The 23,588-nt window shown below is 38.0% G+C and overlaps 1 protein-coding gene across 2 annotated transcripts in view; it reads left to right on the forward strand.

Moving 5' to 3' along the window:
* Positions 1–23,326, forward strand: part of ABL1 (ABL proto-oncogene 1, non-receptor tyrosine kinase) — a 232,155-nt gene extending 208,829 nt beyond the window's left edge. For both annotated transcript variants that reach the window (XM_003339625.4, XM_007475160.3), the window contains exons 5-11: positions 11,173–11,257; positions 11,876–12,053; positions 13,517–13,701; positions 14,701–14,853; positions 16,414–16,503; positions 16,838–16,999; positions 19,413–23,326. In XM_003339625.4, coding sequence (XP_003339673.1) covers positions 11,173–11,257; positions 11,876–12,053; positions 13,517–13,701; positions 14,701–14,853; positions 16,414–16,503; positions 16,838–16,999; positions 19,413–21,109 — 2,550 coding nt within the window. In that variant the 3' untranslated portion in view covers positions 21,110–23,326. The remainder of the gene's footprint in view (positions 1–11,172; positions 11,258–11,875; positions 12,054–13,516; positions 13,702–14,700; positions 14,854–16,413; positions 16,504–16,837; positions 17,000–19,412) is intronic.
* The last annotated feature ends 262 nt before the right edge of the window (positions 23,327–23,588 follow it).

Below are 23,588 nucleotides of genomic sequence, written 5' to 3' on the forward strand. Positions count from 1 at the left end.
CCTAGCTGTCCCACAAATATCAATTTCAAGTAAATTTCTCTTTTAAAAAATTATATTAACATTTTTGTTTTTATATCATGTTTCCTTATTTCTTAATTATTATTTTTTTTAACTTTATGTCCTAGTAACAGCTCTAAGACAAGAGGGCAAAGGCTAGGCAAATGGGATTAAATGACTTTCCCAGGATTACACGGCTAGGAAATATCTAAGGCCAGAATTGAATTCAGGTTCTTCCAACTTCAGGCCTGACACTATCCACTTAGTCACCCAGCTGCCCGCACCTTTATTTCTGAATATATCCTTCTGTTACTTTGTGAGTTTTTAAAAAGGTAAAATATCAAATGCAACAAAACAAACACCTGCAATGTAGCTGATAATATATGAAATATTTCATGACATTTTTTCAGCTTCTCTGCATTATTGCTACCTTTGTGTTCTCAAATAAGTTGTCTAGCCTTTCTTTGCTTCAGTATCTTCATCTGTAAAACGAGATAACATTATATTATGTTATGCTATATTTTTAAGATTTCTTAGCTATTTCACAAATAGCATGAGAAGGATAAGAAATGGAAAATGTTAAGGAAAAGTTCTTTAGTGAGAGAAATTATCTGAAGTGGAGTAACTGAACTCTAAAGTGAAAAGGAAAGAAAATTGGGGGTAGAAGTGGAAATATGGTTTTTATCCTGCTTCCTCCTCCCTTCTCTAAAAAATACCCAGTAGTTTTGAGGTCAGACAGTTCTACACATTGAACATCAGGTGGCACCATTAGGCCAGGCAACTGGTTCTAAGAAAAAAGGAGGAGGTTGGATAAGTGGGGGAAGTGTATGCCACATTCTAAAAATTATTTTTACATCCTTTTGAAGAATCAAATTTTCATTTAAATGAATGTTCCTTACTGATCATTTTTATGCATTCTTAGGATCATGGATTTGGAGATGGAAAGAATATCAGAAGTGACTAAGCTTCTCATTTTATAGAAGAAACTGAGCCCCATAGGGCTTGTGACTTTTTCATAGCTTAGATTTGAACCAGGATATTCTTGAGTAGTCCAAATCCACTGTTCACTCCATGGCCCCACAATGACTTATCATTAGCAAAGATTCCCCCCTGGCCCTTAACATGACATCATTCCTTTAACCCAGTTCATTAATGTAATGAATTATTGTCTGTGTGAAGAATCTATCCTATTTTTAGACTGCAGGACCAATATATGAATGAACTTACTCAAATTGGTGATGGTATGGTATAGAGTACTGTAGGAACTATTCAAAAACAGCTGAAAGACCACACCACTTTGAGATCTGTTGTTGATGTAGTTGAAAATTACACATGATAGAGTAAAAAATGAAACTCATTAAAAAAGGTACTTATTTGTCAGATATTTAGTAATTGGTCAGTAACCATTTATTAAGCATCTACTATGTACCAGGCACCGTCCAAACATTAGGGATTCAAAGCAAGGCAAAAAAATGGGCCTGTAAAGGTCTCACAGTTCAATAGAGGAAATAATATACAAAAAAAAAAAAACTACATATAAGCAAGGTACATACAGAATAAATTAGAAATAATTGCCAAAGAGAAGGCATAAGCATTAAGGAGACTCTGGAAAGACTTTTTGCAGAACCATTTTATAAATTTAAAGATCCAAGCTTTTGAGATAAGAACACAACATTTGAAAATAATTGCTGAAAAAGCTGAAAAACAGTTTGTCAAAAGCTAGACATAGACCACCATCTCACACTGTATACCAAGAAAAGGTCAGAGGGAATTAATTATTTAGACATTATGGATGATATTTTAAGTAAATTAGGGGAGCATGGAAAACTATACCTGCCAAATCTATAGGTAGGGGAAGAGTTTATGAACAAACAAGAGATAGAAAGCATCATGAGATATAAAATGGATAATTTTGATGACATGAAATTAAAAGGCTTTTGCACAAATAAAACTAATGTCAAAATTAGAAGGAAAACTGAAAACTGGGATAACTTTTTTTTAGTAAGTTTCTCTGACAAAGGCCTCACTTCTCAAATATATAGGGAACTGAGACAAATTTATAAAATTAGGAGCCATTCTTTAGTTGATGAATGATCAAAGAATATGAATAGACAGTTTTTAGAAGAAGAAATCAAAGCTACCAGTCATATGACAAAATACTCTAAATCCCAAATCTCTACTGATTAGAGAAATGCAAATTAAAATAACAGATCTCACCTCACACCTATCAGATTGGCTAATATTATGGTAAAGAAAAATGACAAATATTTTAGGAGATGTGGAAATATTGGGACATTAATGCACTGTTGGAGTTATGAACTAGTCCAGCCATTCTGGAGAACAGTTTGGAACTAAAGCCAAAGAGCTATAAAATTGCATACCCTTTGATACAGCAATACCACTTTTCTAGGTCTGTATCCCCAAGATATCCAAGGAAAAGGAAATGTTTATATTTATACAAAAGTATTTATAGCAGTTCTTTTTTTTTGTGGTGGAAAAGAATTGGACATCAAGGAGATGCCCATCAGTTAGAGAATGGCTGAAGAAGTTTTGATATGTGATTGTGATGGGATACTATTGTGCTATAAGAAATGATGAGGGAGATGGTTTCAGAAAAACTTGGGAAGACATTTAAATTCATGCAAAATGAAGTGAACAGAACCTGGAGAACATTGTGCACATTAACAATAATATTGTAAGGATAATCTACTGTGAAAGACTTAGCTATCCTGATCAAAACAATGACCCAAGACAATTCCAAAAGGCCTATGAGGAAAATGTGATCCAGCTCCAGAGAGAGAACTGATAAACTCTGAATGCAAATTGAAGCATATTTTTTTAACTTTATTTTATTGTTTTATTTTATTTGTGTTTTCTTGTGCAATATGGCTAATATGGAAATACGTTTTGCATGACTTCACATATATAATCAACAGCGAATTGCTTGCCTTCTCAAAGGACAGGGTAGGGCTAAATGTAAGAGTTAAATTAATGTCCAACACTTCAAGTATTATTTTTTAAAGTTTATTATCTGACAAAACAGAACCACATGACTAAGTTTTCTACCTGCTCAAAAATCCCTGCTCCACCAAAACCACCAACAGGAAGGAAAGAAAGCCTAGACACGGGAATGCCACCCAATTTATCTTCTAAGTCAGCACGTAATGACAGGAAGTGAGTGGGCTCCTGGGTAATGTAGTTCAAAGGTACAAGATTTCTAATTACACACAGGGAAGGAAAGAACATTTCATTTTCATTTTAATGTTTATTTAAAAATGCCTTTACGTGTAATTGGGAAATCACATGATGAAATAAAATAATGTTTTTTAAAAGGTGAGATTTTAACTGTGACTTCAAGGAAGGCAGAGACAGAGGTGAGGAGGGAGAGAATTCCAGGCATGGGAGACAACCTTTGAAAATGCTCAAAGTTGGGAGTTGGAGTATCTTGTGCAAGGAAAAGCAAGACCAGTGTCACTGGATTACAGAGTACATGGAGGAGAGGGGTAAGGTATAATTGAAGACCAGAAGGGTAGGAGGTTTTGAAATATTTTGAATGCCTGAATGCCAAACAGAGGCTTTTATATTTGATATTAGAGTTGATAGGTAACTTCTACGGACTTATTAAATAGGGGAGGTGACATGTTCAGAACTACGCTTTAAGAGGATCAGTTTGAGAACTGAGTGGAAAGTGAACTGGAGTGGGAAGGGATCTGAAGTAGTTTAGCTAGAAGGTAACTTTAGTAGTCCAGATGAGAGGTGATGAGGGCCTGTACCAGGATGGTGGCAGTGTCATATAGATTGTGTACAACAGATTCCATGAAGATAGACTTGATAGGACTTTACAGCTGATTGGATTTGAGGAATCAGAGGGAGCAGTTAGTCAGGTAGGACACCTAGATTGTTATATTTAGTCTTGGAAAACTTGAATTTGGTTCTAAAAGCCAGAAAACTAGTTCTTAACTGAAGAACTGGTATTGAATTCCTTCCTTGTTGGGTGGGTATTTATATTGCTTATCTGAAGTTCACGTTTCTTTAAAGGGATGTCTCTCAAATAAGGAATGGCTGAATAAAATGTGGTATATGATGGTGATAGAATACTATTGTACTATAAGGAATGATGAACAGGCCAATTTCAGAAAAAGCTGGAAAGACCTATGTGAACTGATGCTGAGTGAAATAAACAGAACCAGGAGAACTTTATATACAGTAACAGCAATATGGTAGAATGATCAAATGTTATAGATTTTGCTACTAAGAGCAATATAATGATCCAGGATAATTCTGAGGGACTTAAGAAAAAGAATTCTATCTATTTCCAGAGAAAGAACTGTTGGAGTAGAAATGCAGATGAAAACATGATTTACCATTTGTTTATTTGGTTGTATGTTTGGGGGTTTTGGTTTTACGGAATTGTTCACTTACAAGAATGGATAATATGGAGATAAAAAAATAAATTGAAGTCCAAGTTTTTAATTACTCCAAATATTGTTCCTCATTTAGTTAAGGTCCATTAACCCATTCAAGGATAGGCCATTGTTAATAATAATAACTGGCATTAACATTTACTGTTACTTTCTAATGTTTACCAAGAACTTCTCACATTCATTACCTCATTCAGTCTTTACAACACAAAACCAAACTTGTATAGGTCCTGCAGGAGTTATTATTCCCACTTTATAGATAAGTCTTGGAGAGGTTCAGTTCTTAGTCATGGTCACATAGCTATATTGACAGGACTCAAAGCCAGGTCTTCTGACTCCAAAATCAGACATTCTTTCCTCAACATCATGGTGTCTCTTTTTAAAAAGTTTTTCTTATTATGCACTTGATAGTCATCAACAAATGTGTTATATACAAAAGTCAGGAAAAGAAGATAGATTTGAAACTGTGAATCCACCATATATGTTTGTTTGTTTTTTAGTATGCATCAACTTTAACGTTGTGGGACAACACTGTTGTTCTTACCTTTGTCTCCTTTGGAATATTTTACTGTGCCCTTTTGTATCCTTTTTCTTTTATTTTAAACATTTCATTGACTCTTTTTTTTTCTGCCCAATTAATATTACTCTCCCTAACTAGCATTCTCTCCTCCCCCATTAAGAGGTCTCCCTTGTAACAACTAGGGAGGGTAAAACAAAAGAAATCTGCATTATATTGGTCATGTCTGAAAATGTATGTCTCAGTGTATACCTCTAATCTATCACTTCTCTGCCAAGAGGTAGAAAGCATGCTTTATCATCAGTCTTCTAGAGTTGTGATTAGTCATTGCATTGATCGGTTCTTTAAATATTTCAGAGCTATTGTTCTTTATGGTGTTGTAGACAATGTATATATTTTTCTTCTAGTCCTCATTTCACTGGTTTCCTGGATTTCTTTGAATTAGTTCTTTTTGTTATTTCATACAGCACAGTAATATTATATTGATGTACCATAGTTTGTTCAGCCATCACCCCAGTTGTTGGGCACCCACTTGGTTTCTAGTTTTTTGCTACAATGAAAGCTACTGTTATAAATATTTTTATAACTCTGAGTCTTTTCCGTCTCTTTGATCTCTGTTGGAATATAAGCCTCATAGTGGTATTGCTGCTTCATTTGCTATTTACAGTTTAGTGCACTTTCCAGAATAGTTGAACAAGTTCAGAGGTTCATCAGTGGTGCATCAGCATTCCTGTCTTCTTACAACTCCGTCAATAATCGATGTTTTCCGTTTTGTCCTGATGTACATAAGGTGCGATCTCATAGCTAGCATTTTTATATGCTTGTTGATAACTTGCATTTCTTCTTTTGAGGTCTTTTTATATCCTTTAGCTATTTTTATATCTATATCTATCTACATGTATATTTTATAACTAAATTTTAATCTTTGAAATCTTAAAATGGCACTAAGACTTTTGGAACATTCTGTATCTTAGATATCAGACCTTTATCAGAGGAATTGCCTAGACAGATTTTTCCCAGTTAATTGTTTTCCTTCTTAATTCTTTCTTAATTGATCTTGTTTGTGCCCAAAGTTTTCAATTTTGCATAATTAAAATTGTCTATTCTATCTCTTATGAATCTCTGCCCTTATTTAGTCAAGAACTCTTTACCTAGCTATACTTGTAAAAGGTACCTTCTTCCTTGCTCCTGATCTTTTTATGACACAATACTTTTATTTTTATGATACTTTTATATCTTGGTTTTATATCAACTTGTAACATATTATGGTATATAGTGTGATACATTAGTCTAAACCTATTTTCTCCTAGATTACTTTACAATTTTCATAGCGGTTTTTGTTGAATAGTGAATCCCTCTCCCAGTAGTCAGTGTTCTTGAAGGACTTATATAACAGAATACTGTTATTTTCAATTGTTTCTAGATGTATACATAATCAATTTCATTTTTCAAGTTGTCTATAGTAACAAATAATTTTGATTATTATTGCTTTGTAGAATATTTGGAGATCTCTACTTTCAGATTCACTTCCTTTCTACTTCTTTTCGTTATTTCCCTTGAGGTTTGTGACCTTTTGTTCTTCAAATGAATTTTGTTATTATTTTGCTAGTTCACAAAAGTAGTTTTAGTATGGCACTGAATCTGTAAATCAGTTTAGGTAGCATTATAATTTTCATTATAATAATATGGGCCAATCATGAGCAATTAATTCTTCTCCAGTCATTTAAATATACCTTTATTTCTTTTGTGTTTTATAGTTTTTCTGATTTCTGTTCCATTGGTATACTCTGAAATATTTTATAGATTCTGACATTATTTTGAGTGGTAATTTCTTGTTCTTTTTCTGCTGGATTTACTTATTTCTACGGTCTATTTAATATGTATTTGAAAAGGATAAAATGACATTCCTTTAAAATATTCAATAATATAAAGGTTTCATTAATTCAGATTATTTCCCCTTAATTAGTTTGAATTGCTGAAGTTTTACTATATGAATGAAAGAAATCTTCAAAAGGATTAAGTAATTAAAAATATTAATGAATATGACTAAACAGAAAGTTTGCCAGTTAATTAGTATCAAAGATGTCTCCAGTTAAAAAAGAACATTGCAGTTTTACTAGTTTTTAAAATACCAGGTGAACTTGGCCTGACTCCAGCAGGGGGAGACAATTTCACATTGCTTTAAACAGAGGGTTATTTCAATTTTTTGGTGAAGGGAATTATCTGTCATAGTATACTCTTCCTTTACCTTTCTCAAAATTTGTTATAGACGTTTAGGACAGGAAAGTAATCAGAAGACTTGATGATATACTTGAAATTATTTCACTGGAGCCTCTTTGTTTTGTTTTTACTGGAATAGAAATGTTTCATTTCAGAGCTACTTTTAGAACATAATGTTGACCTAGCAAGATTTTTAAATCCTTACTTCAGTTCGTGAACTGCATTAAATTTCAGAATTGCAGCAAGCATTAGCTCTTGTGCCTTTGACATTAGTGTCACCCTGGTAAATCAAAATATTCTGGGCCAAAAGCTATATTTGGTCTACTGAACATTTTAAAGAACAGAAAGAACTCAGAAGAATTAAATGGCCTATGGTATTGCACTTGGAAATAATTTGCATTCCCAATACATTCTGACACAGTGACTACCAACTAACTATTTTTAATTGACATTAGATATGTAATACCATTTTTTACAGAGCAATAGGTTGTTTCCAAATTTTAGTATCTTGGAGACCTATACTAAATTTATACTAAAATGACAAATCTCTGGTTCTGCTTCATTTGTAGACATGATTAAAGACAATGCACTAAGGTGGAAGAAATAAGTGTCATTAATGCTGAAGGAAAAGGAAAACTATTCAGAGGAGATGAATGTCAAAAACAGCAGAGAGGGTCAAGAAGGATGAGGAAAGAGAAAAGGTCTTGTCTTTAGAAGTTGAGGTTACCTTGGAGAAAGGAGTTTCAATCAAATGTTTGGAAGCTAGATTGCTGGGGCTTGAGAAATGAATGGGATGTGAGGAAATAGAAATGATAATAAGCTTTTTCCAGAAGTAGGGAGGAAAGGAGGGAGAAAGAGAGAGAGAATAACTTGAGGGAATGGCAGAGTCAAGAGATTTTTTTTTTCTTAGTAAGTGAGAATATTTAGGCCTATTTGTCCCAAGAAATAAGCCAATGGATTAAGTCAGCAAAAATTCCAAAGAGGGATAGGATATTTGATTGAACAAGCATCCAGAAGAGAGGGTGGGAATGGGATCAAGGGTACAAGTAAAAAGATTGGCTTTAGCAAGAGTAGGACCATTTTTTTCATCAGATTCTAGGTAAAGGAATAGAGAATAAGAGATGATGGTGAAAGGTTTTCCAGCTATAAAATAGGGAAGGAGAAAGAATTTATAGGTTATTTCTATCAAGAAGACAAGTAAGTTCTTTGTTGAAGAGATTGTTTGGAGAGGGGGAATTGTGTAGGGGCTTAACAGAAGAAAAGGTTTGGGACAGCCAAAGTGAGGTCATAGATGGTTTGAGGGTCTCTAACAAGGAAGAATGAAAGCAACAAGTATCCATTTGAGATTAAATACTATAATTCAAGCAAGATGATTTATATAAAGTACTTTATAAATGTTAAAATGCTAGATAAATGTGAGCTGATATTATTATTATCATGAATTTATAATAGTACTCCTGACTTGTTTATGTGACTTCTTTCAGGGGTTTTCTGTAGCATGAGAGTAGGAGCAGATAATGCAGAGAGTAGGGGTAAACCACAGAAGGATTTTGGAAAAGTATGAATATCTATTGAACAAGAAGGGCAAGGGATTCAAAAGTAGAGGATAGTATATAGAAGAATTGGCTAACTGTGGCATCTTCAGATTTTAAAAGGAAGAAAGTGAGTTCAGAGCTGGACTGATGGACTGGGATTTCAGAATGAGCAACTAGAGGTGAGAGGAAGAGAGAGGGAGAGAAGAGAAGAGAAATGTTAAGGAAGGTGAACTAGAAGGCCAAATAATTTGAAGGGACATCAGTATGTTATATTGAAGTGTCCCAGTTGTGAGGACAAAGGGTTGAGGTAGAAAGAAAGTCTGTGAACTGAGTAATAAACTGCTTAAGAAAGGAAGCAGGGAATGATTGTAACAATCAGAATAGGATGAAAATAGACATGTGGAGTGGACCTCAAAGGAAGAAAAGGTACTGATTGGCAGCAGAAGAGAAGGCCAGCAGCAGTGGTACCAAGAAGCATAGAGTGAACTTAGTTCTTAGAGATAGCTCAATAACTCAATAGGATAGAGTGCTAAACCTGGAGTCAGTAATACCTGAGTTCGAATCCAGCAGCAGACACTTCTTAGCTGACCCAAGGCAAGTTACTTACCTTTCTTTTTTTTTTTTGCATCATTTTCTTGAACCATAAAATAGGGATGATGATAATACCATAGTTATGATGAGTCTCAAATGAGATATTTAAAAAATGCTTAGCATAGCACTTAGCATATAGAAGGCAATTAATGTTGATTCTTCATGGATTGTGTGCTGGGTAGCATGAGAGAGTTGTACTGTTGAAGGTAGTCAGGGATACAGTATTTTGGGAAAGGGGAACCAAAACTCCATGGATACAAAAAGGTAGAAGGAACATAAGAAGGATCTAAAGTGAAGGGGAGTTTATTAATGATAGAATCAGAGATTCCAAAGGCATAATGGATGGGAAAGGTAGAACAGGATTGGGAAACTGGGAGGAGGAAGGGCAGAGGTGATTAACAGTGGAGGTTTTGGGGAATAAGAAGGTAGTTTTCACCTAGAAAGCCAACCATTCTGAATCAGAAATGCAAAGAGAAGGAAGTTTGTGAATATAGGACAGTTGACATTTCTGACTTTTCCCCGTGAATATAGGACAGTTGACATTTCTGACTTTTCCCCAACAGGAACTGGTAATTTCTTGGTCTGAGGCAAGCTTGGGGGGTAATGGAGGGTCTGTGGTGTTGTTGACTTACTCATTGCACTTTCAGCTAAGTTCCTGGTTCTACATGAGTTGGAAGGATTAGAGGCTTAGTATCCTAGATTCTGGATGTTTAGAAGTAGGTTTTTGATGATTTTGGAGTATTGAGGCATTATTACTTTCTCTTCCCCTTTGGTAACTGAGTTTCCTATCCTGGCCTGAATCTGGTTTGTTAGAGGCTTGGTATCTGGGCTGGAATACTGAGACAGAGATCTTTGTTACAATCATGAACTGCCCCCTTGGTCATTTTCCCTCCTTTCTCAAACAGTTCATTATTTGGTTCACAGTCTTTCTCTCTACCTCGACCCACTGTCCTCACAGCTGGGAACTTCAATTTAGCATGCCTATGTCCCCTCAAATAATTTGGCCTACTAGTTCAGCTTCCTTAATACATCTCCTCCCTGTCTCAGTAAGCATTGGCTAGCACATGACCTCAGCCCCAGGTAGCCCTGAATTCTATGTTCTATGGCCAACCTCATTTTCTTTGAGGAAATGTAGTATGAAGAAGTATAAACTTGGACTTAAATCCCAGATCTTCTGCTTTTCTGTTAAGCAAACTTAAGTAAGTCACCTCACTTGGGCCTCTTTTTCCTCATATGTAAAATGAGGGGGTTATACCAGATGATCTTTAATGTTCCTTCAACCTCTCAATTCTATAGTCTTTGGACAGACAGATTGTGGTTGCTTCATTAAGAATCCCATGATTCATCCTAGTGTGTTCTGATATCATCTTTTCCTTTTGAATACAGCATGACTCTATGTCTTTGAGAATAGACTGCTTTTTTCCCTTAAATTAGTTGCATGTCAGATTCTTTAAACTGATTTTTTTAAAGCCTTTTTTTTTTTATCTTGGCTTTGATTCCATTTTTACCATGATCTTACATCCTAGCAAAGTATACAATATTGTTGTAAAAACATACATTCTACACAGTGGCCATTGAAAGTAAACCACCAAGCATGCAGGCGCTGACCTTTATTTGTTGTCATAGGTGAATAAAGAGAAACTCAGTGCTAAGGGATGGGGGAAACATTCATGGCAAGAGTGAGCCCTGGGAAAGGAAGTAAAATAGATTGGCAGGCATGGTGCACATCTAGTAGCAAATCAATGTAATGTGGTTGTGAAGAATGGAAGTCTCAGGACAGCTACAACTCAGAGCTCCAATTTACACTAACCATGAAGCTAGCTCAGACTCCCAGCTCCTTTTCTCTCCTGCCCATTTTCCTTGCTGAAACTTTTCTTCTTTGTCTCTGCAGGAAGACACTATGGAGGTGGAAGAGTTCTTGAAAGAAGCTGCAGTAATGAAAGAGATCAAACACCCTAACTTAGTACAATTACTAGGTAAGTGAGAGAAGTACCAAGCAGAGGAACTTTTAATTAAACCCTCTGGGGTGATACAGGTGCCATAAAAGAAGAGATAAGCTGCTTACTGTGTTAAGGTTTCAGATCCAGACAGCTATTCTGTACCAACATTCAACACTTGAAAGCAAGAGACATTTTTTTGGTATGCTAATCTGTTATTACTTGCGCTAGTATCTGAAAATAATCAGGGAATGCAAATCTAAAATTGACTGTTGAAACATTAGAGTTTTTCAGTTCTCTCATCTCTTACAAAATGAATCTGAGGGTCAAAGCCATATTCTGATAAAAGTAATTATGGTTTATATCATTTTATGTGGGGGATTGAGTGGTTAGATTTTTACTGCTAGTTTTTTTTTTTAATGCTAATTCTTCCATTCTGAACTTTCTGGTACCTTTCATATCCTTTTAGCATTAGGAGAAAGAAAGTGGAAACAGCCTTTCTTTAGAAATTAACTTGTAGTCACAAATACTGCACTTCTCTTTGGTTGCTAGGATTTGGTGTGAGAATAATATCAAAAATTTCCTCAGATATCTGTTTCCCTGAAGGCAGTCATTTTGATGTCTACTACTAGTTGATAGAGATGTCTTACTCCACAGGGGTGTGTACTCGGGAACCCCCATTCTACATAATCACCGAGTTCATGACCTATGGGAATCTGTTAGATTATCTACGTGAGTGTAATCGGCAGGAGGTGAATGCAGTTGTGCTGCTATACATGGCCACTCAGATCTCATCAGCCATGGAGTACCTGGAGAAGAAAAACTTCATCCACAGGTAGGAGCTGTGCTTAGCATCTTGGACCACTTAGAGTCTCAGCAGGAGAGCAGGACTCCTTTAGAGAGCTTCTCACTCCTTTGGTGTTAAGAATCAGGCTCTCACTTTGGTACTGGCAGAATATTGAACCTTGAAATAAAGTCATATGGAAATTTCTTGATCTTATAGTCTTTAGGCGCATATAACCAGAATTTAAAACAGAAAGAAATGAACCTGGACTAACCTAATGGTTAATCTCAGGGCAAGAGATAGAGAATTCAGTCTGAGCCATTTAGGATTAAGTGGAATGTTAAATAAGATTCATAAAAAGCTTGACTCTTAATAATCATAGTTGTCTATGAAATAGAGTACACATTGTTCCTTTGCCCACAGCTTTCATCAGTAATGACTTCTTCCTGGGAGCTGTAGGCATTTCCTTTAAACAAACTCATGTTAGTGGCCCATGGTTTTGTTTTTTTCCCCCTTTTATTATGAGTCTGATCATTGTATTCTCATCTGGTTCAGGAATGGTTTACTGTGGTCCAAATTGCATGTATCTTTGAATTGAACTTCTTTACTGTTTTAAAGGCTGGAGTGTTTTGACCTTCGAATGTGCTGCAATTATGTTAGTACTTTGCATTCTTTGCCAGTGGAAATGGCTTCCTAGCAAAATAATGGCATAGCCTGAATTGGGACCTGATGGGTTTTGCTGGTCTGTTTTATACAAGATGTTTTTCCCGCCAGATTTGATCATTATTACCCAATTAACTGAAGTGTAAAGTCTGTACATGAGATTTCATAGTGAGGAATAAGAATATCATGTGTGAAATTCTCGAGGTTCTTTGTCAGACATATTTTCTATGCTACGTGGGAGTTTGATTCAGATACTTCTGCCACTCAAGAAAGTGAACTCTCTGATGCTGCAAATTGAGATTTCTTGACTTTTGATTTGCCTTGCATTACTAAGTTTGTACTCTCTGCATTCAGGCACACCTAAAATGCCCTGCCAAAATACTATTAAACTAAACGCTTCTGCATTTAATTTCTCTATGATTGCTGATGACCAAGCTATCTTAAAAAGCCATCTTCCTAAACTGCTGCTTTTCATTTCCCCATCTTGATTGCTGTATGATTTGGTGGTTAACATCCACAAACCACAATGTCAGACTGAAATTTCTCTGGGTGAATCAGGAGGCAAGAAGATTACAAGTCAGAGAGATTTTGAGATGTACCTGTGCAAGCATTACTGAAGAAGAGAACATTGACAAATGCAGTTTGAGTAAAGCATACTTAAAATATGGATGGGGCAAGAGAGGAGTCTCAATAGGAGATTTCTCTAAGATGAGAGTTGGTGAGGAGATAACACAAGTTTCAAGGAAAACAGATAAACTTTTGATTGTCATTATTATTCTTTTATTCAACTGTTGTCAGTCTCCAAAATTGATGTTTGGGACCTCTGATAGATTGAATTCTTTATTTCCTAGGGATCTTGCTGCCCGAAACTGCCTTGTAGGGGAAAACCACTTAGTGAAGGTGGCTGATTTTGGCTTGAGCAGATTAATGACAGGAGATACCTACACAGCCCATGCTGGAGCGAAATTCCCAATCAAATGGACAGCACCTGAAAGTCTGGCTTACAATAAATTTTCCATTAAGTCAGATGTCTGGGGTAAGAACTCATGTTTTGTTTTGTTTTGTTTTAAACAAATCCACTCTTGTTCACTCCATTTTATCTTCTGGCTTTATTGCTACCTCATTTCTTTTCTCTCTTACATATTTTGTATTCCCTTTTCCCTGCCTCCTTATTCCTCATTTTTTAATCTTTTTTCACTTTCTCTTCCCTTCCAAAGACAAGCAGTACATCCTATTGTTTGATGTATCTCTGGATTTTTTCTTCCAAAGTAATTTGAATATAGATTGCATTCTTTTCTCTTACCAGCTTTTTGTTTTTATTAAAAATTTGGTATTAGATTTGGCATGACAGTTAAATGACATATATGACTTTAGGCCTCATGACCAGTGCTTCTGTAGTTGGAGAGTTTTTCATTTGGATGTTGCCTTTCAGCTTACCATGTGACAGATCTTAACTGACTTATCTATAGTTGCCACTAAGATGATATTCCTCTTGCTGCTTTTTATGTAGGTATAAACATCCATAGGATAGACGAATTCCACTACTTTAAGTCTGAAATTTAAATGCCCCAAAACGTGATCTTAGAATCTTTTTAACCTTATATGTATCAACTGAAGCCCAGAGCCCATTTTACCCAAGATCCCGAAGATCCTTGACTTGGTTGTCGATCCACGCCTGGACTCCTGATTGCCAGTGTAGGTGCAAATCCACCGTACTGTAGTGGCAGAATGGTTATATTTCTAGAGACTACATAATGTTAATCCACTATGACTTTTCTTAATTAAGCCTTTAATAGAACTTGAAAGATCCTAATTCTTTCAGAGCATTCAAGTCTGAGACAGTGAGTAAATGAAAGGTAGTTTGATTTTACCCTGTTATGTCACAGGTCTTCATTAACAAAGAAGCTTGTTAAAATCTGTTAGCATCTGAACTACTTTTGAGCATAGTGCTTGCTTCTGCTCTGTGGTTTTAATGTAGAGATGATAGTCATGGGTTAATCATAAGAATTTTAACTTAAATTTCTTTTTCTTTCAGCATTCGGGGTTTTGCTTTGGGAAATTGCTACATATGGTATGTCCCCTTACCCTGGAATTGATCTGTCACAAGTATATGAATTGTTGGAAAAAAATTATCGCATGGAACGTCCTGAAGGCTGTCCAGAAAAAGTCTATGAACTCATGAGAGCATGTGAGTTTTCTGCAAACCTAGCAAAAAATAATTTAATTTAACTGAACTAAGAAACGGAATTTTTTTCATGAAGTAAAAGGATATATTTGGAAAGTTAGAAGCAGAGCCCTTTGGCTATTTATTTCAAAAGAATTTTGTTCTTAGTAATAAAAATATTTATATTAATATATGTGAATATATTTTTATTTCTATGTATTATATGTGAATCACAAATTATCAAGCACTGACCTGAGACCTTAAAGGACACATTCCTACCTGCTTATACCAGATTTTTAAGTTTCTAGTGACTGCAACAACATAAGGCGATTATAAAAATTTTTTTAGGTAAAGAAGATAATCTCAGAAATCAGAACTAGAAGGAAACCTAGAGAGATCATCTAGTTTAATCATTTCACTTTACAAGTGAGGAAATTGAAGTCCTCAAAAGGGAAGTGACTTACTATGGTCACAGTGTATTTTGGGTAGTTCTTGGACTAGAACCCATTTTTTCGGATTCCTAGTCTATAGTGTGTGGTGGTAAATGGGAGTAGAGTGTTCCTTTAATATTCCCACTCTTCGTTTAGAAAGCTCAACAATAACCTAAAGCAATGATGGGCAAACCTTTTAGGGATCTTGTGTAGGCTGCTCCTGCACCCAGATGTTTGGGGGGGGCAGAGTGAGGGGGCCTCTGCCAAAGAAGCCTAGGTAGGGGGCAGCTCAGAGACTGAGTGGCCCCTCCCCTGGGTTGGTAGGTGGGCTGGCTCCCAACTGGCTCATGTCCTATAGCCATGGGGGACTGGCTCCTGCATCCAGCCTTCTAAGAGATGGGCTGAGGAGGGGACTGCTACATGGCTTGGATCTGCTGGGAAGGTGGGAGGTGGGGAAGCCTGGGAGGTTGGGGGATGGGGAGTGGCTCCCAGCTGACTTGTGTGTATGTGTGTGGATAAGCTGCCTCCTGCAGCCATAGGGACCTGCCTCTGCATCGTTCCTGGGGACGGGCAAAGCCTAGGGGGTGAGAGTGACTGATTGCCACCCACTCCTGCATTTGGGGAGGCAGATCCACCTCCCACTTTTAGTGGTGGTGGGGAAGCTGCCTCCTGCTACCACAGGGACCCACTCTTGCATCCAGCCTCCCCAGGGCTACCTATTAGGCTGTGACCCACGTGGGGGTGGGAGCAAGGGGTAGACTTTTGGGGGGTGGGGTCACCCCCTACCTGGTGGTTGGTGGGGAAAGGAAGAAAGAAAATGGAAATCTTTTAGGGGATGGAGCCAGGCCGGATGGTGGGAAAAGAGACCCCCGCCCCCTGCTGCTCACCTGCAGCCCTTAGTCCCAGATAGAGGAGGGAGAAAGAGAAGGGCATGGCCTGAGCACTCTGCTCAGAGGAGGGAGTAAACGCAGAGGAACAGGAAGGTGGTGGGGAGGGGAAGGGAGCATCTGCTAGGAGGGCACACAGAAATGCCCATGGAGAGGTCTCTGTGGGCTATCTTTGGCACATATGCCATAGATTCACAATCACGGACCTAAATTTTGCTTCATAAGAAATAACTGATAAATAATTGACTTGGTTTTTATTTATCCAGGTTGGCAGTGGAGTCCTTCTGACCGGCCTTCTTTTGCTGAGATCCATCAAGCCTTTGAAACAATGTTTCAGGAATCTAGCATATCAGATGGTAACGTATAGTGCTATGCCAAGGTCAAGAAGAAGCTAGGATTGGACAGGGATCACATATAGGGTAGGGGTATGCCCTGTGGGCTGTATGTGGTGGTGTTCTCTGTGCTCCCTGCATGATGGAAATGAGTGTGCAGAGGAGTTGTCTGAAACCTGGAAGCAGGGAAGAGATCCAGAAGGGCACATTATTTTGTAACCGTGCAGTGTTAGATGTAAGTTTTTTTTTTCCCAACATCACTTTTTTTCATAATAATTTATAGGTAAACAGTGTTAATTTGAAAAACAAAAACAAGACCAAAACAGTTGTCAACAATGGTTCTTTCATATGTTTTTAGAGGTGGAAAAAGAGCTGGGGAAGAAAGGTGTACGAAGTGTTGTCGGTACATTTCTGCAAGCCCCAGAATTGCCAACTAAGACTAGAACATCCCGGAGAGCTGCTGAAAATAAAGATGCCAGTGACCTTCTGGATACTTCTCATCCCAGGAGTCAGGGAGAAGGTGGGATGTTCTACTAGCCCTCATGCTCTCCTTAATATCATGCAGATTCCAAGCTACCAGAAACTTCCAAGGTCAAATGTACAGGAATGGAAAGTAAAAGCAAGAACCTGTGCTTGCTTTTTAAATATCCAGTAGGCTCTTCATAGAGGAGGAAGTCCTAAAATAAAGAGTCTAGCTTTTTTGAAAATGAAAGGATCCCCATTGAAAACAGAAAGCTAATCACCCTGCAGCAACCCCCTCTCCCTCTGGGAATCATTAAGGAGCAATTGGTTTTGGCAGTTAGTTCGGTCAAAGAGGCAGAAATGCTTATAAAATCTACTGAGAAACTAATCCACCTTTTCATCTATTATTCAAAGCATTTGTGGTTCCCATTCCAGGGCAGATAAAACAATAATAAATATTGAACCCAAATGAAAGGGGGATTGTAGGTAGAACATTGACATGAAAAGCTCACCCAGAGAAAACCAAGCCACCCCCCCCAAAAAACAAAACAAAACAACTCTTTTTGGTATAGAACTAGGGTGTGAAAAAAACTCATCTATATAGTGTTTTCTGGTTTATGGAGTGCTTTCCCAATGATAGTCTTTTGAAATAGGTAGTATAAGTAGTTATATTCCCTGTTTTATAGATGAGGAAACACGTTGGGGGCAGGGGGTAAATAATTTGCCCTGGTTTACAAAGCTGATAAATTTCAGAGCTGGGATATGAGCTTTGTTTTCCAAAATCATCGATTGTCTTTTCCACTACAAAGGTGCTCTTACTACTATACCATTCTGTCACTCATAGTATTCAATGGTTCCTAAAAAAAGTTCCTTTCTGATGTCACTCCTTAGGAGAACATAGGAGGTTAGATTGTTTATTAGTCTCATGAATTTGAGTATAGTTATGAGTTGAATCACTAAAGTAGATTAGAAATTTTCTGTCTGAATAACTAATGAGCAGAGCAGATGTTGAATGAACATTCTTAGAATTTCACTGTTATCTGCTTTTCATTCTTCCTTTAGGATCATGATATGAGGTGTTAAACATGCACATGCCTATAGTAAGAGCCTAATAAATATTTGTTGACTTCTTAATTTGATTGAGAAAGGCTTTAGGAAAAAAATTTGAATGAAACCTTTAGCTAATTACTATATCCATCATCTCTTGATTTTATTTATACGAGTATTCATGGATACACATCATATCCAAACCATTAGAGACAATTTAAAGAAAATTTAAATGTTATGAAAAATTAGTCATCACTTAGCAAAGTTGTTTCTTTCATGACATACTTACAGGCCTTTAACATGCCCATACTTGTAAGCCTTTTCAGCTTGATACTGGAACTTTCAGAGTTTATGTTCTACTGGTACCAGTTGGATTTCCTCCATGCCATGATGAGGCAATTAGGTTTTTAGTCCAGAATGAAAATCACTGTAATAAGAAATGTGGTTCATTCATGGCAACTTGCATTACTTAAAAGGTATATGTTAGTGGGAAATATAGTATAAAGCCAAGAGCATCAAGTATCAGCATTGAAAATATTTACTAGAATTTCTCCTTTCTTCATTGACTATATCCCAGACTAAAATTGTAGCAAATTCTCAGATTCCCCTGAATCTTTTGCCTTGCTTGCTCCCTGACTTATGGTAAATGAACACATTGCCCTATGCAACTCCATTTAGAATTTGGGAGGCGAGTATAGGAATTCTAGTCTAGTAGTTAACTTGTTAGTGAGAATACTTGTCATTCAAAAGTAAGGCTATTGAAGACTCCAAATACATTATTGGAAACTATTATTCATACTTAAAGAATGCCAGTTTGAAAATTTAAAAAGGTCATCCCCTTGGTCTTCAGAGCATAATAGCTCATTGTCACTACCTTTCTATGGCATGAAGCACCTTCCCTTCCAAATTATGCCACTTAGAACATTCAGATGGTTGAGTGATCTGAGGGTAATAGGTTCTGAGTTTCTGTTTGGCTCTGTCATTGTTTTCACTTGACCAGATAATGATGTCAGAAAGGGGCTCTTCTGCTTTCATCTAAATGAATGAGAGGAAAAGGAGAAAAGGAGACAAGTGTCACCTTTACTTTTTACTCTTATATCTTTAATTCTTCAATGAATGAGAGGCTTACTTGGAGGAGAAAACAGTCACATATTTGATAAATAGTGAGTATAACATTAGAATGCAGAGTTCTGAATATAAAAGAAATGATTTGTCAAAATTAGAAAGAAAGCTACTCTTAAAAAAATCTATTGATGATAATGTATTATTGTTATCAGTGAGCCTTTGCTCTGATGCGGGCCCCATGCCACAGAATCTGTGTACCAATCTGGTCTTAGAGGAAGGAGGTCTTAATGATATGGTCACAAAGATGACCTGGAAATACTTTCTTGTGATTTATTAAAACATTCCTAATTTTGTTACAGATCCTTTGGATCATGAGCCTGCTATTTCTCCACTGCTCCCAAGGAAAGAAAGAACTCCTCAGGATGGTGGCTTGAATGAAGATGAACGCCTTCTCCCTAAAGACAAGAAGACTAACCTGTTTAGTGCCCTAATTAAGAAGAAGAAGAAAACTGCTCCGACACCCCCCAAACGCAGCAGTTCTTTTCGAGAGATGGATGGCCATTCAGACCGCCGGGGAGGTGGAGACGAAGAGATCCTCAATGGCACTTTTATTACAGCTCCCTTAGACACAGCTGAGCCATCTAAGTTCCCAAGTCCAAGCAATGGGGTGAATGTTACCAATGGAGCTGTATCAGGGAGCTCAGGCTTCCGGTCTCCCCATTTGTGGAAAAAATCTATTACATCAACGAGTAGCCGGTTGGCAGCCAATGAAGAAGAAAGTAATACCAACCCTAGCAAGCGTTTCCTGAGGTCATGTTCTGCTTCTTGTGTGCCCCATGGGGCCAAAGACACAGAATGGAGGTCAGTAACACTGCCTCGAGATCTGCAGTCCACTGGGAGGCAATTTGATTCCTCCACATTTGGTGGGCACAAGAGTGAGAAACCAGCTTTGCCTCGGAAACGGGCAAGTGAGAATAAATCTGATGTGTCTTCCCGGGGCACAGTGACCCCACCACCCAGGCTACTGAAACAAAATGAGGAGGCTGTTGATGATGTCTTCAAAGATACAGAGTCTAGCCCTGGTTCTAGCCCCCCCAGTCTGACTCCAAAAGTTGTCCGCAGGCAGGTCACAGCGACTGCTTCCTCTGGTCTGTCCCACAAGGATGAAATTGGGAAACCTAGTGCTGTAGGAGCTCCTGCTGTCCTTGAACAAGCCCCTGTTAGCAAAGCAGCCTCCAATGCATTTATGGGAACCAATAAGGTCTCCAGTGAGGAGCCCAGAACTAGGAGGCACAAACATTCTTCTGAGTCATTAGGGAAGGACAAGGGGAAGCTATCCAAACATAAACCTGCCCCACCTCCCCCACCATCATCATCTGCTGGGAAGACTACAAAGTTCTCTCAGAGTCCTGGCCATGAAGCAGTGGGAGATGGAGGACCTAATATTAAAACAAAACAGTTGACTCTGGCAGCAGATGCTGTGAATAGTGATGCTGCCAAACAAAACCAGTCAGGAGAGGGTGTCAAAAAACCCATGCTCTCCTCTGTACCAAAGCCACAGTCATCCAACAAACCATCGATGGCTTCAAGCACTACTCCAGCCACCTCTCCCTCTACTTTACCATCTACATCGTCAGCCCTGGGAGAACAGCTAACTTCCACTGCTTTCATCCCTCTCATATCCACTCGAGTGTCTCTGAGGAAAACCCGCCAGCCCCCTGAGAGGATTGCTAGTGGTGCCATCACAAAAGGTGTGGTGCTAGACAGCACTGAGGCCTTGTGTCTTGCCATCTCCAAAAACTCTGAGCAAATGGCCAGCCATAGTGCTGTGTTGGAAGCAGGAAAAAACCTGTATACTTTCTGTGTGAGCTATGTGGACTCTATCCAGCAGATGAGGAACAAGTTTGCTTTCAGGGAAGCTATCAACAAGTTGGAAAATAACCTCCGAGAGCTTCAGATATGTCCTGCAACAGCAGGCAGTGGCCCTGCTGCCACCCAGGACTTTAGCAAACTTCTCAGTTCAGTGAAAGAAATCAGTGATATTGTTCAGAGGTAGCAGAAACCAGGATTCAGCCTGCCAGAGTTGATTGCTGACATGTGCAGCCTCAGAGCTATGGTAGACTGACAAAAGACCAGTGAATCAGTGTCTCTAGGACAGGAAAAGGCATATAGGGCACAGTCTGTGTGCCTCTGTAGAGCACATGCAGCCTGACTGCCTAGGCCATGGGATGGCAATATGATATGCTTTTCTCCCTTTCAGCCCAAGTTCCCTGAGTCTTTGCTATTCTGAAACTCATCTGTAGAGTTCCATCTCTGTGACCTGAAGCCAAAATACCAAGGCCCCACTGTCCCTTTTTTACTAACATTTCTTTGGAATGAGCTTTAAGTTGGAAGTGAGAATAGAAGACATGGGGTTTTGTTTTCCTCCTTTCCAGAGAAATTCCTATGTCCTCTTTCCATTTTCCCAAAGAATGACTTCTGAACACTAACACATTTGAGCCTTTCCAGTAAAGTATTGCTAACACTCATTTTTCCTTGTCCCATGCAGGGACTAGTCCTGTTTAATTTTAAGTCTCCTAAGCTAGAAATTATGTTTCAGAAAATAAAATAAATACTCAGAAGGGTGCTCAGAGCAATCACTGCAAGGTTGGCCCCTCTGATTTACTTAGTGGACAAGAGCTAAATTTTTCTCGTTCTCTTATGTGAAGGAACGCCATTGATTATTGGATAGTAGGTTGCAGTAAGGGAAACAGCTGGGTGGCTCACATAGTGAGCAGTGAAGATCAAGGAAGAGGCACAGGGGTTTGGGATTAAGGTCATCTAATCTCTCCTTTCTCCTGAAGAACTGACCTTCATTTTGTGACATGTAGTGCCAAACAGGGGCCAATAAACTTTGGTTCCTAAAGAAAACAGGGTTGATGCTGCTGCCATAACATAGGGAAGGAACAGAAAAGAAAACGGGGGACCATTGGCTGAGTTGGTCAGGAATTCAGAGCAGTCTGAATCTGTGCAATTGGCAGATCTGAGACCGCCCTTTTACAGTTCTAGTCACAGGATGACATACTGAGAACAGAAGTCTGGATCCAGTTGGTATATTCATTTATTTCTTCCTGATGCATGCCTCAGCAAAGCCCATTTTCATCACCCTTTTTGGACACAATAGCCTATCTCATTTTCTACATTCTTGAAGGCTCTTTGAGCAAGCTCCATTCTCTGCAAAGCTATGAGCATCATCATGGCTGCCACTTCTTATAGAGAAGCTAACGCCAGTGGGCACCAAGTGCACTGCACCAAAGACAAAGGAAAAAAGTGTTGACACCCAAAGGCCCTGGTTGCATTTGGCCACATGTTTGAAGTTTGGAGAATGACTTTTGTTTAATTACAATGAACAACACTTATCAATCTAATGTTTCTCTGGGGCTTCTGTCAGGGACTGTTAAGGGAAGAAAAAGCCCACAGAAAGTATTTCAAAGGGCTGGCAGCCATCTTTTGTTTTGCTCATTCTTCCCCAGGGACTACCCCGTAGTAGTAAAGGTACAGGGACCATGACTCACAGGGCAGCCGCTCATAGTTTTCCTTGACCTTTGCATGCCAGTATCCAGGCTGGTTGAGGAGAAGAAAGTAATAGGCAAGGGACTTAACAGAGACTCAGCATTACCCAGGAAACAAGGGTTATGACTATTAATAGTGCAATTTAACCCCATAACAGATTCAGAACCAGGAGAAAAACCACATTCCTTCCCCCTTCCCTCTAACTCCTGTGACCCTATTGCATTACACTATTTTTACGCTAATTACCTTAACTTGTATTTTATTTTTCTGCTAGAAATGGTTTTTAAAATGTCTCCTTCCAAATACCCTTTTTATATTCTCATGTCACCTCTTTGCCCTCACAGACTGCTGTGATTTACAAACAGAAGATGTTAAAACACCACCAGCTGCCTTTTAAACAGACAAAACAAAAAAAAACCACACACATACATGCAAATCTTTGGACTGTTCTATGAGGTACCATTTTTGTTTTGTTAACATAATGTGCCACTATATTATGCATTTGTATCTTGCTATTACATTCTTTATAGACTTACTCTTTTATAAATGTGTAAATAGTTTTTCAACTGTCCTTTCTGTAATACTTATGGTGCCATTTTCTTTCTTTCTTTCTTTTTCTTTTTTGGTCCAATACATTTTGTTCAGTATGTGACTCTTAATGTTTTTTGAGTCCAAGTCTGTCTTCCTTAGTATTTTTTAAATAAATCAATGTCAGCAAAAATAAGAGCCTCTCCATGTGTTGTTTTAAATCCTAACTCCTCCTTTTGTCATGAGCCATTCAGTTTGTGATGAAAGAAAGATTTCTTGTTTTGGTAAAGGGAGAAGGATTTTGTATGCCTGATGCTTGTCAGAACTTGGGGAGAAGTACAAGTTTTTAATGTTACATTTTGCTGGGATTTAGAGAGGGAGGACAAGTGAAAGATTATTGCAGAAACCAAATCAGTTTTCTTTGGCTTCTTCATTTCCACCTTTTATGAAGCAAG

This window comes from Monodelphis domestica, chromosome 1, assembly GCF_027887165.1.
Source record: "Monodelphis domestica isolate mMonDom1 chromosome 1, mMonDom1.pri, whole genome shotgun sequence".
In the NCBI taxonomy this organism is placed as follows: Eukaryota; Metazoa; Chordata; class Mammalia; order Didelphimorphia; family Didelphidae; genus Monodelphis; species Monodelphis domestica.